Source organism: Bidens hawaiensis, unplaced genomic scaffold (genome assembly GCF_021521415.1).
Source record: "Bidens hawaiensis isolate Kalapana, Puna unplaced genomic scaffold, B.hawaiensis_p1.1 tig00002236_1, whole genome shotgun sequence".
NCBI lineage: Eukaryota > Viridiplantae > Streptophyta > Magnoliopsida > Asterales > Asteraceae > Bidens > Bidens hawaiensis.
In genome coordinates, this window is record NW_027491119.1 from 523,700 (window position 1) to 537,856 (window position 14,157).

Here is a 14,157-nt window from a genome sequence, read left to right on the forward strand (position 1 = left end):
TTCACCCTGATTTCCCATGCCGTGATGTTGTTTAACGTTAACATAGAATAATGGAGCAGCATCCCACTAGATGCTTTTGTAACTATTAAGGGTAAAAACAGTGATCGACGTCATATTGAACCATGGGTACTTGGGCATAAACCAATCAATCCTCTGATACCAATTAAAGGAAAATCAATGGTATATCAAACTATCGAAAACAAACAATTTTGGAGCAAAAAGATTCATGCTACCGACTCTTTGTTTTTTTATTAAACTCGCTTATCAAACACTTATACAAAGAATAACCTTAAATACTAATTCTTTGAAGATAAAATAGATAACTAAATAAAGATAAAAACCAATAAACCTACTTTAAATACTTGGATCAACCTGATTTGTTGAATCATTATCCTTAAACGAGTTGCATCTATCTTCAGCTTCTTCATTTTCGTTAAGATTATAACAATTAGCAAATGTGGAAAAGCAGGCTCCACTTTTTTTATAGTTACTAACTTACTAAAAGTGTTAACTTTCGGTATAGAATAATATTAATAAACACAATTTAGGAGTGCATGCTAGCTTTAAAACAGAATGTGATCAAGTGAGATTAATGATTCACTTACCGGCCATAATATTCCTCATCAATTGTTAGAAGATACTTCGTTTTTTATCCTTTCAGCTGTGGCCTTAATTAAGGTATCAATTGTTGCCACTGAGTTAATTGATATGTTAGCATTGGGAGCTGAATCAACTAAAATTTGGAATGCGGCGGTTATTAGTGATCTGCCACTTCCAACTGCAAGAACTCCAGCTTCTCTTTGCTCAGGTCCATCAGGAAGTATGGCAAAACCCGATGGTAGCAATGCCACATAATCTGGATTACCCCCACTTAATACAACATTCATGGATGCGGCATCTACGGGTGCATATATAACATATGATCCCATAGAATCATTTGAGGTCTCTTGAAGTATAAACATACTGCTCTGAGTTGTATTTGCGCTCTGCAAAATAAACAAGTTAGAAGTTAAAAAGAATCATTAATTTCGTTTTGTTTAATTTTAGAACATACGGCAATTCGCAGAAGAGAAACACAATTTCCTGCACGGCCATTGGCAATATGTGCAATCTCTTGTACTGCTCCACTAGATGAAAAAATGTCCCACTGGAGATCGATATATCGAACATATAATCAATGAGCTAACTTCATAATCATTAAGTATATGATATTCTTTAAGGACTCTAGTTAAAAAAGATGAGTTACCTTAGGTCTATGGTGCTCACTGCGAAGAAACTCGAAGATCTGTTTAGGAGGAACTTGTAGCTGAAACGAAGTTGCAGCAGTTAGCACCATACCAGGTGGCTTGCCTGGATCATCCATACTCATTTGGCTCATTACATGAACATCATCTAGCCTACTTCCAGATAAACTTGTCCATGTGTTGGTAGTCGAAGCACCAACCCCGCTACAGAAGCTCGAAACCATTCTCGCAGCTAACTCCAACAAACTCTTTCTCCCTTCAAGAGTGATTATAGTTATCAAATGAATTAACAAAACCATTTAGAATATCAAATTAAGCATATTATAAAAGTCATTTCTTTAAATTAGAAAACAATAGAATGTGAACAAGTAGATATATCATATATATATACTTGCCTCCTACATCTTCTACCGGAATATTACTAGCCATTGCGCCCGCAACTCTTTCGCATTGTCTCTCTAAAGTTGCTACCCATCTTTTTGCACCATATGCTAACCCAGAGTTTACTAGCACCTTATAACTATCAAGAACAGCCCCATCATCAACTTCGAGATGCTCAACCCATGTGACCTAGAAATGGAATCAAACACGAAGTCATGAAGTTGATGTACATTCACATATGCATTATAACATCATCAAAAGTCAGTAAACTTTTAATATAAACCTAGATGAATTCATAGTTACATACCTTTGAGTACCCATTGTGCATCCCTTGAATCAAACAGCCAGAAGGCCTTCTTCTGCATCTAGATTTCATTGATCGTAGATCATCCAAGGATACATCCGCCACGACCCACATTCCGTCATCTTCTTGTTTACAATAGCGAACAAAGTAGCTCTCTCTTGTTGGGACGAGTGGCGTCGGAATTTGATACTCAGCTGTCATCTGAAAAAATGGATTGTAGTTTTTAGATTAAATGAATACAATCAAATATGGAGTTTTAAAAGCTAATGTATAACTTCACAAAACATTAAATGATTGATCCCCTTACCACTTGCATAGCTCCATTGAAAGTGCCAGCCACACCGGTTGAAAGTACTTCTAGTGTCCTTGCTCTTGAAACAATGCCATAAAAGACATTCGACCAACGATTCTGAAAAAAATCATTGTTAGTTTATTGAGTTCACAATTTAAAGGAAAATTGACATTAAAAGATTGTCAATTCAGTAAACACATACTACATCCATAAGAATTTCCACAACAGTCATGTGTTTCATCATGACAATCTTGGATGCCCTTGAAGCTTCACATTTCAGTCCAGGTGGTTTCGGTCCAACTCCTCCAAGAAATGAACACATATACTCGTCTTCGCTTAAGGTTTCATAAGATGGATCATCTGAGGTTGGAACCCACAGCGATTCACCAACTAGCGCCATTTTGGTTAGTTCCTCCATGGCTTCAACAGCAAGCTCAACAATAAATGGCTTCTCAATCTCGGTAGGGCCAACCATGGACCGGGGAAGGTCACTTGCTCCAAGCATCTCTGCTACCATTCCTTGGTTTTGGCTGAAATTAGACGCAGGTAAGTCAAGGGAATGAGATGGTCCTTGAGATGATGAAACATCAGGGTAAGCGAGTATTTGCTTGTCAAAGCACTTGGAAGTCATTTTAGATAACCGATCAATCTGTTAAAAAAAAAAAAAACCCTTGAAAGTTAACTTTGAACAAATTATAGAAAGTACATAAATTCCACTTGATATACGTATATGCGAGGAAAATATGTTTTCTTGTGATTAAATTTAAGACATACCTTGTCTCGTAGACACGAATTCTCAACTATTAGTTGGTATTCTATGGACATTTCCCCAGTAGCAGCCGGCCCACCACAGTTTATACAAGTGGCGTTAGTGAGAGCTTCGGTCAATCGTTTGTGATCTGCCTGGAGTTGTTCATTTAGATTCCTCAGCACTGAATTCTCAGTGCGTTCATGCTGAGCCTAATTTAGAATAAAAATAAAAAAAATAACTTGAGAAGCTATGTGGCTTATTTAGTATAACGCGCCGCTTTGATATACACTTATGGACGTGCACACGTAGTTTAAAATCAAAGAGGTACGTCTTAACTCAAAACTAAGTCGCTATGAGTATTGTGTTTGTTTTATTACTCATTGAAAAATAAAAAATAAAAAAAACAGTAAAAGGAAGTTGAGCCATTAACACAGGGTTGTTATGCTTAAAGATGAAGGTGAGTATAGTCAAACCAGTTACCTTCATCTGAGTTCTTTTGTTTTGGAACCAAAACTTAATTTGCAATGGCTCCAGGGATAACCTTCTTCCAAGTTCCTCTCTCTGCATGCTGCTCGGGTGAGGGTGATCTTTATATAACCTACATGGAATATAAACAATAAATATTGATAAAGCTTTAAGGCTAGTCTCAAACTATTTTTCCTCAAACGAAAAAGCCAACTCATTTGAGGGCTCAATGAATAGAATCAATTGAATATTTGATGCGCAATTGTAGAGAACTCTAACAAATTAAGGGTAAATTAAATAAACTAAATAAGACTATGACTTAGGTGTCTTCAAACTCTTTGATAATCTTGATCTATAAACAACTTCATTTATCTTGTATTTGCTTTTCTTTAGTTTGGTTTATTACCATCAATCATCCTCCCAAATTTGATCTAAACTTGCAAGATCTTTGATGTCGTTTTGTACAACAGAAAAAAAACCCCTTAAAAACGTATATAGTTGAGGATCCTAAGAGAACTTTTTTGAAATTGAGAACTTTGAGAACCATTTTGTACCAAAAAAAACCCCTTTAAACACATATTTAAAAAATTTATAAAGCGAAAAAAAAATAAAAATTATAAAAAAAGTAAAAAAAGCCAAAAAAAAAAATTTCTTCTCGTTCTCATAAAAAACCCTAATTATACACATATGTATATTTTTATCTAATCTACATTTACATAATGTATACATATGTGCATTATCATTTATCTTAATTGTACATTTGTGTATAAAGAATAACATGTATAAAATTAAAAATAATTATTATACATATATGTATAATTTTCTAAACCGATATATTTTTTATTTTTTTAGTGAAACCGAGATGAAAGATAAAAAAGTTTGGTTTTTTCACTTTATTTATTTTCATGTTTTATATGTTTTAAAAATTTTTTTATTTTTCTTAAAAGGAGTTTTTTTATGGTCCAAAATAATTCTCAAAATTCTCAATTTCAAAAGAGTTTTTTTTCTTTTCTTTTTTTGTTATATAGATGCAGGTTCAAAAGGAAAGCAAAAAAAAAGTGGAAAACCATGTCATTTACATGTAAAAAAATTTATTTTTACACGTAAAAAACACATTTTTCATAATATTTTTTTGAGCTTTACACATATAGAAGCCATTTTCATTAAAAAAATAATCAGTTTAAAAACCGTAAAAAAATATTTTTTATAAAATTAATTTTTTTACTAGAACGTATTCTGTATGTGTTCATAAGCAAATCTACAAAAAAGTTTATGTTAAAACTAATTTTTTACATTTGAAATAAAGCTTTATATTATTTTTTTACATGTAAAAGACATGGTTCCCCGGTTCCCACTTTTTTAGAGTTCCCCTTTAACCATCTCTCTCTCTCTCTCTCTCTCTCAATATATATATATATATAGGAAAGGGTTATTCTAAAAATCCTCCTTAGTTAAAAAAACCATGAAAACTCTATCTTAACCTTTGATCTCAACAATCCACTTTGATCTCATGGTTGAAATTAAACCAATTTACTTTACTATTTTATGGCTTGTAAAATTAAATAGAAAGGGTAATCTAGAAAGACCACATGACATCTCTCTCCTCATGACATAACACACTTTGTATCATCTTCTCTATTTTAATCATAAGTTTCAATTCGTTCATTTCCTCTTTTATTAATTTTATTGATTAAATACCAAAATGAATATTTATTAAATTCCAAATGTAAATTAATTAAAAAAATCCACACGGGTGAGTTTACATCATAAAAATAAAGGTTACAAATGTTACTTACATAAATTACGATATTCTATTAATTTATATTTGTAAAATAAGGGTTACAAAATGTTACATTTATAAATTACAATAAAGGTTACAAAATGGCATCTCTCTCCTCATGACATGACACACTTTGTATCATCTTCTCTATTTTAATCATTTTAAGTTTCAATTTGTACATTTCCTCTTTTATTAATTTTATTGATTAAATATCAAAATGAATATTTATTAAATTCTAAATGTAAATTAATTAAAAAAAAATCCACAAGGGTGAATTTACATCATAAAAATAAAGGTTACAAATGTTACTTACATAAATTACAATATTCTATTAATTTATATTTGTAAAATAAAGGTTACAAAATGTTACATTTATAAATTACAATATTACAATATTATTGTCAAGTAAATTTAAATTTTTGCTCTAAAAAAATATGTTTAAAAGTTATAAAAAATGTAAAAAATCACAAAACATTTATTATTATTTTTTGATATTTTGTATTAAATGTAACAACATATATTACATATATTTAAAAAAAAGTGATATTACATAGGGTTTTTCACGGGCCCGAGCTTCACTTATCGAGCTCGACCCCAACTAGTGAGCCTAAACGAGCATGTCATTTTTATAATTTTTTTAATATATATCAATATGTGCATATATATATTTACAATAGTATGAAAAATAACTAAATTGTTATGAATTATTGATGAATGATGGATGACACAATTGTCAAACACCTTTATTCACCTTTTGAAATGGTGTCATCCAATGAATTATTTTGGATAGTCTTGCAAGTAAAAGGCATGTGGATGCACACATATTTCAAACCAACTATACGTACATGTCTGCATTGTAGTATTATAAATATGCATGTGTGTAAGGAGTAAAAAGATCATCCCCTGCAATAAAAATTTCTTTACTCTCTTTCTAATTATTTTCTATATTAATGTTAATCTTGTTATGATTTAGTGGAAGTATTATAACACGTTATCAGCACGAGCCGCTTATATCCTAACCAAGAAAGGTAATGGACACAATCTTTAATTATGTACATTAGATATATATCTATGCATATACATATACTAACTAATATACTGAGTAATAGCAATAATGTGTATAAACATTGTTATTAAAATTTGATAACTATTCTAACTTTTATTTATATATGCACACTAATATCTCATTTAGAAGTTAGATTTATTTACACTAACAATTCTATTCTTATTATTGTGCATACTAATTATATATATTTTATAAAATAAACTGTATTTAATATCTTATTTATTATCTTACTTTAAAATAATTAATATTATATATTATATATATACACACACACAAACGGTAATGTTACCGTTATAAACGGTAATATAACCGTTATAAAAGGTTATAAATTTTCACTATAAATAACCAATCATTAACCCCATTTCATTTACAACAAACATTCTTCTTATTAAATTTATCCAAGATAAAGTTCTCAAAATGATTCACCCGGTTTTACTGTTGGTCACTATAATGCTTATACTACTTCTCATTCTAATTTTTAATCTCCCATCTGAAGATTTCGGCATTTTCTTTTTCTTTTATATGTTTATAGCTCTACCAATGTATTGTATCTCATTGTTGATTGATATATATGGATTCTAATATTTATCTTATTATTTGCTCTATTATGTTTAGCAACAAAATGTCAAATATAGCAAAACTCGAATTCCCTGCACTCAACATTTCTGGAGAAAATTATATGTCTTGGACAGCAAATGTCAAAAGACATTTAAAATCTATGGATGTGTTAGACACAATCCAAGAATACAATGATTGCTCTGACCAGGATAAAGCAAGAGCTGATGTTTTCATCCATAAACATATTGATGAATTACTACAGCATGAGTATTTTAATTATGATAACCCATATATGATATGGGAATATTTGAAAAGCAGATTCGGTCATCTAAAGGAAGTTTTACTTCCTACTTCTAGAGATGAATGGAACAGTCTTAGGTTCCAAGATTTTAAGAGGGTAAATGATTACACATCTGCTTTATACCGAATTTGTTCAAAGCTAGAATTTTGTGGGTATCCCGTAACAGAGGAAGAAAAGTTAGAGAAAACTTTCTCCACGTTTCATGCATCAAATATAAACTTGCAAACACATTATCGTTTGCAGAATTTTAAGAGATACTCAGATCTAAATGCATTACTCCTTGTAGCAGAGAAAAATAATGAATTATTGATGAAAAATCATCAATCTCGTCCCACGGGTTCATTAGCAATACCAGAAGCACATGTTGCTCACAAAAGTTCTCATAAAAATTCTGATCATAAATGGGAACAAAGTCGAGGACGAGGCCGTGGACGTGGACGTGGTCATTTTGACAAAAGGTATTTTAATGATCGTAAGCATCCATTCAAATGGAACAATAACTCTTACGGTCGCGGTCGTGGCCGTGGTCGTAACCAGAGAGCCAATAATTATCATGTCCCACACAATACCAATTCCAACCACCAAAATAAATGGAATGAAGCTGGTAGGTCCGAAAACAATGGCACTTCATGTTTTAGATGTGGAAGTACAAACCACTGGGCAAAGGCTTGTCGCACAGCTCCACATCTGTGTGAACTGTACCAAGCCTCTCTAAAAGGAAAAGAGAAAGAAGTGAACCATGTTGATAACTTTAATAATATCAATGCTGAGCTGAGCGTTGAAGACTTTGGGGTAGAACTTTGAAACAAAGTTGCTTGACTACTATAATTAGATGCAGTTATTAAGTGTGTTCTCATTATCTTTAATTATGTAGTTTCTCTTTCATGTACTACTTGTGTTTCAATTAAATAAAGTTCTTATTAAAATAACATATGTCTTCGTTATACACTTATTTTTTTTCTTAATATTTTTCAAGATTTAAAATGAAAATCACCGGAGCACAAGATCAAACAAATGAAGAAGATATATGTATAGCGGATAGTGGAGCCACGCATACTATACTTAGATCTAAAAAATATTTTTATAAACTGAAACCAACAAAAGGGATCATCAATGCAATATCAGGTCCTACAAACTTGATAGAAGGAGTGGGAAAGGCTAATTTAGCATTACCAAATTGTACAAAGCTCAAAATAGAAAATGCTTTATTTTCCCCAAAATCAACAAGAAATTTGTTGAGTTTCAGAAACATATATCATAATGGATATGATACTCAGTCAAGGACTGTTAGTAATGAAAAATATTTGCATATCATAAGCAAAGATCAAATATTGGAAAAATTGCCAATGCTCCATTCTGGTTTGCATTATACATATATAAATGTGCCTCAAGCACATATGGCAGTCAAAGAAAATTGTTGCGATTCTGGTATCATAAACTTATGACATGACAGATTAGGCCATCCAGGATCCACAATGATGAAAAGGATCATTGAAAATACACATGGGCATCCACTGAAAGGTCAAAAGATCCACAAAATAGATAAAATGCCTCAATGTACATCTTGTTCTCTTGGAAAATTAATTACAAGGCCTTCGCCATTAAAAGTCGATAAAGAAACACCAATGTTTCTTGAAAGAATTCAAGGTGACATATGTGGACCAATTCATCCACCATGTGTACCATTTAGATACTTCATGGTCTTAATAGACGCATCCAGCAGATGGTCTAATATCTCTTTATTATCGACTCGTAATGTTGTTTTTGCAAAATTTCTTGCTCAAATTATCAAATTACGTGCACATTTTCCGGATTATACCATTAAAAGAGTAAGGCTTGATAATGCGGGAGAATTTACATCACATGCTTTTGATGATTATTGCATGTCTGTGGGGATTGTTGTAGAACACCCTGTTGCTCATGTACACACACAAAATGGCTTAGCCGAGTCGTTGATCAAACGCCTACAGCTAATAGCTAGACCATTAATAATGAGGACAAAACTCCATGTTTCTATTTGGGGTCATGCAATTATGCATGCTGGATCATTAATCCGCGTGAGACCAAGTGCAAATCATAAATACTCTCCCACACAACTTGTTTCTGGAAATGAGCCAAATATCTCTCATTTTAGAATTTTTGGTTGTGCTGTGTATGTTCCTATTGCACCACCACAACGCACAAAAATGGGTCCCCAAAGAAGGTTGGGAATATATGTTGGATATGAAACATCTTCCATCATAAGATACCTTGAACCTTTAACAGGTGATGTATTTACAGCACGTTTTGCTGATTGTCATTTTAACGAGACAATGTTCCCGACATTAGGGGGAGAAATGAAAAAGCAAGAAAGAGATATATCATGGTGTGTGCCATCATTGTTACACCTAGACCCAAGATCAAAACAAAGTGAGACAGAGGTTCAAAAAATAATACATCTACAAGAAATTGCAAATCAGTTACCTGATGCATTTACTGATATAAACAGGGTCACTAAATCTCATATACCAGCTGCTAATGCTCCAGCTCGAGTTGAGATTCCAAGCAAGCAAAACCATAATAATGCACCTCATGAATCTCAAAAACGTTTAAAACGTGGAAGGCCAATCGGTTCAAAGGATAAAAATCCTCGAAAAAGAAAGGGTTCTGAGAAGGATACTGACCCTAAGGAAGGAATGATTGACAAAACCTTTTCCCTCAGGAAAGAATAAATGATATAACATTTCCTCAGGAAGAAATAAATGATTCCAATAAAGAATTGTCAATAAACTATGGTAAATCACATATAATGTGGGATCGAGATGAAATGGAAAATATTGATGATATATTTTCTTATTCTGTGGCAAGCGATATCATGAAAGAAAATGATGACCCTGAACCAAAATCTGTAGATAATTGTAAAAAACGACAAGATTGGAACAAATGGAAAGATGCTATGCAAGCTGAATTAAACTCACTAAACAATCGAAAGGTTTTTGGACCTATTGTCATTACACCAAAGTCAATGAAACCTGTAGGATATAAATGGGTTTTTGTGAGAAAACGAAATGAGAAAAATGAAGTTACAAGATATAAAGCAAGACTTGTAGCTCAAGGTTTTTCTCAGAGGCCAGGAATTGACTATGAAGAAACGTATTCTCCTGTCATGGATGCTATTACGTTTAGATATTTAATCAGCTTAGCAGTCTCTAAAAATTTAGAGACGCGCCTTATGGATGTTGTCACAGCTTACTTGTATGGATCACTAGATAGTGACATCTATATGAAAATTCCCGAAGGATTTAAACTCCCCGATGCAATAAGCTCAAAGCCTAAGGAAATGTATTCCATCAAATTACAAAGATCCTTGTATGGACTGAAATAATCTGGAAGGATGTGGTACAATCGTTTGAGTGATTATTTGATAAGCAAAGGATACACAAATAATCTTATTTGTCCATGTGTCTTCATCAAGAAGACAACATCAGGATATGTGATCATAGCTGTGTATGTTGACGATCTAAATTTAATTGGGACACAAAAAGAAATTAATGAAGCAATTGCTCTTTTAAAGAAAGAATTCGAAATGAAAGATCTTGGAAAAACCAAATATTGTCTTGGTTTACAAATTGAGCATATGCATAATGGGATACTTGTGCATCAGTCAACTTATACTGAGAAACTCTTAAAACGTTTCAATATGGACAAAGCAAATCCTTTAAGCACACCGATGGTTGTTAGATCACTCAATGTTGACAATGATCCATTTCGTCCTTGCGAAGATAATGAAGAGATTCTTGGTCCCGAAGTACCATACCTCAGTGCAATTGGAGCACTTATGTATCTTACTAACTGTACAAGACCTGACATTTCTTTTGCAGTTAATTTATTGGCAAGATTCAGTTCATCCCCTACTAAAAGACATTGGAATGACATTAAACATATTTTTCGGTATTTAAAAGGAACTGTTGATTTAGGTTTATTTTATCCTAACGATTCAAAAGAAGGGTTAGTTGGTTATGCAGATGCAGGTTATTTATCTGATCCCCATAAAGCAAAATCTCAAACTGGATATGTATTTAAGAATGGAGGAACTGCGATTTCATGGCGTTCTCAGAAACAAACACTCATTGCAACATCTTCAAATCATGCTGAAGTCATTGCATTGCATGAAGCTTCAAGAGAATGTGTATGGTTAAGATCTATGTCACGACACATATTGATTTCTTGTGGACTAGAGAAAGATCGAATTCCAACTCCTATCTATGAAGATAATGCAGCTTGTGTCTCGCAAATGAAGGAAGGATATATCAAAAGTGACAGAACAAAGCATATACCACCAAGATACTTTGAGTATACTCGAGACCTTATTAAAGACAATCAGGTTGAAATGAGATATGTCCAGTCCAGCAACAACTCAGCTGATCTTTTCACAAAAGCCCTTCCCACAGCAACATTCAGGAAACATGTTCATGATATTGGCATGCGCCATGTACGAACAATGTAACGACTTTCAATTTGAGGGGGAGCTATATACTGCACTCTTTTTCCCTTAGCTAAAGTTTTTTCCCATTGGGTTTTCCTTTAGCAAGGTTTTTAATGAGGCAGTACTTCAAGACCCCGACGTTTTGAAATGGTGTCATCCAAGGGGGAGTGTTATGAATTATTGATGAATGATGGATGACACAATTGTCAAACACCTTTATTCACCTTTTGAAATGGTGTCATCCAATGAATTATTTTGGATAGTCTTGCAAGTAAAAGGCATGTGGATGCACACATATTTCAAACCAACTATACGTACATGTCTGCATTGTAGTATTATAAATATGCATGTGTGTAAGGAGTAAAAAGATCATCCCCTGCAATAAAAATTTCTTTACTCTCTTTCTAATTATTTTCTATATTAATGTTAATCTTGTTATGATTTAGTGGAAGTATTATAACATAAATAACATATGTTATGCTATATATAAATTTAAAGTTGAAAAAAATATAAGAAAATGATTATAAATATATAAATATTAATTAATAAATAGTAAGTGAGCTGAGATCGAACTTGAAAAACTACGAAACGAGCCGAGCTCAAGCTTTTGAAATAAAGATCAAAATGGTCAGAGCTCGAGGTTTTGAAATAAGTTATGAACAATACTTAGAAGTCACTAATTATAATTATGAAATAATCATTAAAATTGCAAAAGAGTATATCCTAAATATTAAATTCATTGTACTGTGACCCGAAAGAAATTCATTTTTGGCTCGTTAAAGAGAGAGATGAGAAATGATTGTGGTGATGGGGTTTATGGCTCGTTAAAGAGAGAGATGAGAAATGATTGTGGTGATGGGGTTTAAAAAGAGCGTGCTTTGTTGGTTTCAAAAAATAAAATAAATGTAAAGAGAAATAAATACATGTTAATTAAATTAAATCTATACCACACATAAAGTAACATGTCACTTTACCATATAAGAATAATTGATAATGAAAAAGTTACAAAACTAGCCTTCCTGCTATTAATTGAGGGTTGTTGAAAAAGTATGTATGACAAGATAAGGACCATATGATGGATCTCATACTTTTTACATTTCAAGTGGGTTTTCAAATTATAATTGCCATATATACAGGGAAAGTATAAAATAAAAACCCACTTGAGTTGTGAAAATCCGTAAAAACTCTATGTAACATTGTTTTTTTTTTTGTTTTTTTTGTTATACACATAATATATGTTGTAAAATTTAATACAAACATCGAAAACTAAAAAAAAACTGTTTTGCTATTTTTTAATATTGTTTTACTAATTTTTATATATGTTTTCAGGAGAGAGAAAAAGTTATATTTATATTTACATTTTTTATTAACTTTAATTGTGGACTACAAATTGTAACCTTTAATTAAAAACATATGGTTGATAATGAGTTTCTAGAGTTTTCACAACTCAAATGAGTTTTTATTTTAACCTCACCCTATATATATATATATATATATATATATATATATATATATATATATGATGAGTTTCATTTCAGAACTCTTAAATAAGTTAATCACTTTAAGAACTCTTAACAATCAATCATTTCTTAATTTTTTTTTAAATATTATTCCTATTTGAGGATAGTTTTGTTACTTATAATATGTATATTTATGATTACAATTATAAAAATTAGTTTTTACACATATCTAAATTTTTTTTTGCATGTATGTATATTTATACATGATTTGTTAATTTAAATATATGTAAACTTGTGATTCATATATGTAATCACAAAATTTTATATTAAAAACGTTAAAACTACTCTCTAACAATAATAATATATATAAAAAAGTAGTTGGTTGTTAAGAGTTCTTAAGTTTTTTAGAATTCTGTAAGGAACATATATATGATAAGTTTTATTACAGAACTGTTAATAACCTCAGAATTTTAAGAACTCTTAACAAACAAGATATATAAATAAAATAAACTTAAAAACCTAGGTGACTTCACTCTTTTATAATCTTTGGTTTTAAGCCAATTGAGTATCAAAAAACATAATAATAAAATGCTGCAATCAAATACTTACGCTTCCATTTCGTGGATTTGCTCCAATGTGTGGCGTTGGTAACGTCTCCTGTTGTTTGGAATGTCATTAGTATTTTGATCGTTGCCTCCGGAAGGAGCTTCCACGATATCATTCTCGGATTTTCTATCTTGATCGTCATCTCTGGGATTCTCAAACATATTGTGTTGATACATATCTTCGTCTCCTGATCTTGATACAAGAGGTGGTTTAACTTTAAATAGTTAACTTCAAATAGAAAATACAAATTACACAGGGGAAGATCTTCTAGAAAACTTGATTAATAGTAACTTATGAACTTCTTTCCATAGTACCATAAATCATATTTGATCAAGGGTTTGAATTAATAAAGAAATTTTACAATTCTTTATTTTCGTTGCATTGGTTTGTAAATCTTCCAAACAAAACTTTAACAAATGATAAATTTCATCAAATTTTAATGGTCAAAAAATATTCCATGACATGCAACTAATGACGTTTTTCA

At 31.6% G+C, this 14,157-nt stretch overlaps 1 protein-coding gene across 1 annotated transcript; it reads right to left on the reverse strand.

Annotated features, from left to right (window-relative positions):
* Window positions 1–623: 623 nt before the first annotated feature.
* On the reverse strand, window positions 624–13,849 carry LOC143610776 (homeobox-leucine zipper protein PROTODERMAL FACTOR 2-like). The gene is made up of 10 exons (XM_077085163.1): window positions 13,677–13,849; window positions 3,453–3,570; window positions 2,996–3,181; window positions 2,424–2,870; window positions 2,237–2,338; window positions 1,933–2,130; window positions 1,642–1,814; window positions 1,247–1,520; window positions 1,055–1,147; window positions 624–986 (listed from the first exon to the last, which is right to left on the reverse strand). Exons 1-10 carry the CDS (start codon window positions 13,847–13,849, stop codon window positions 624–626), a joined length of 2,127 nt encoding a protein of 708 aa, XP_076941278.1.
* Window positions 13,850–14,157: the final 308 nt, after the last annotated feature.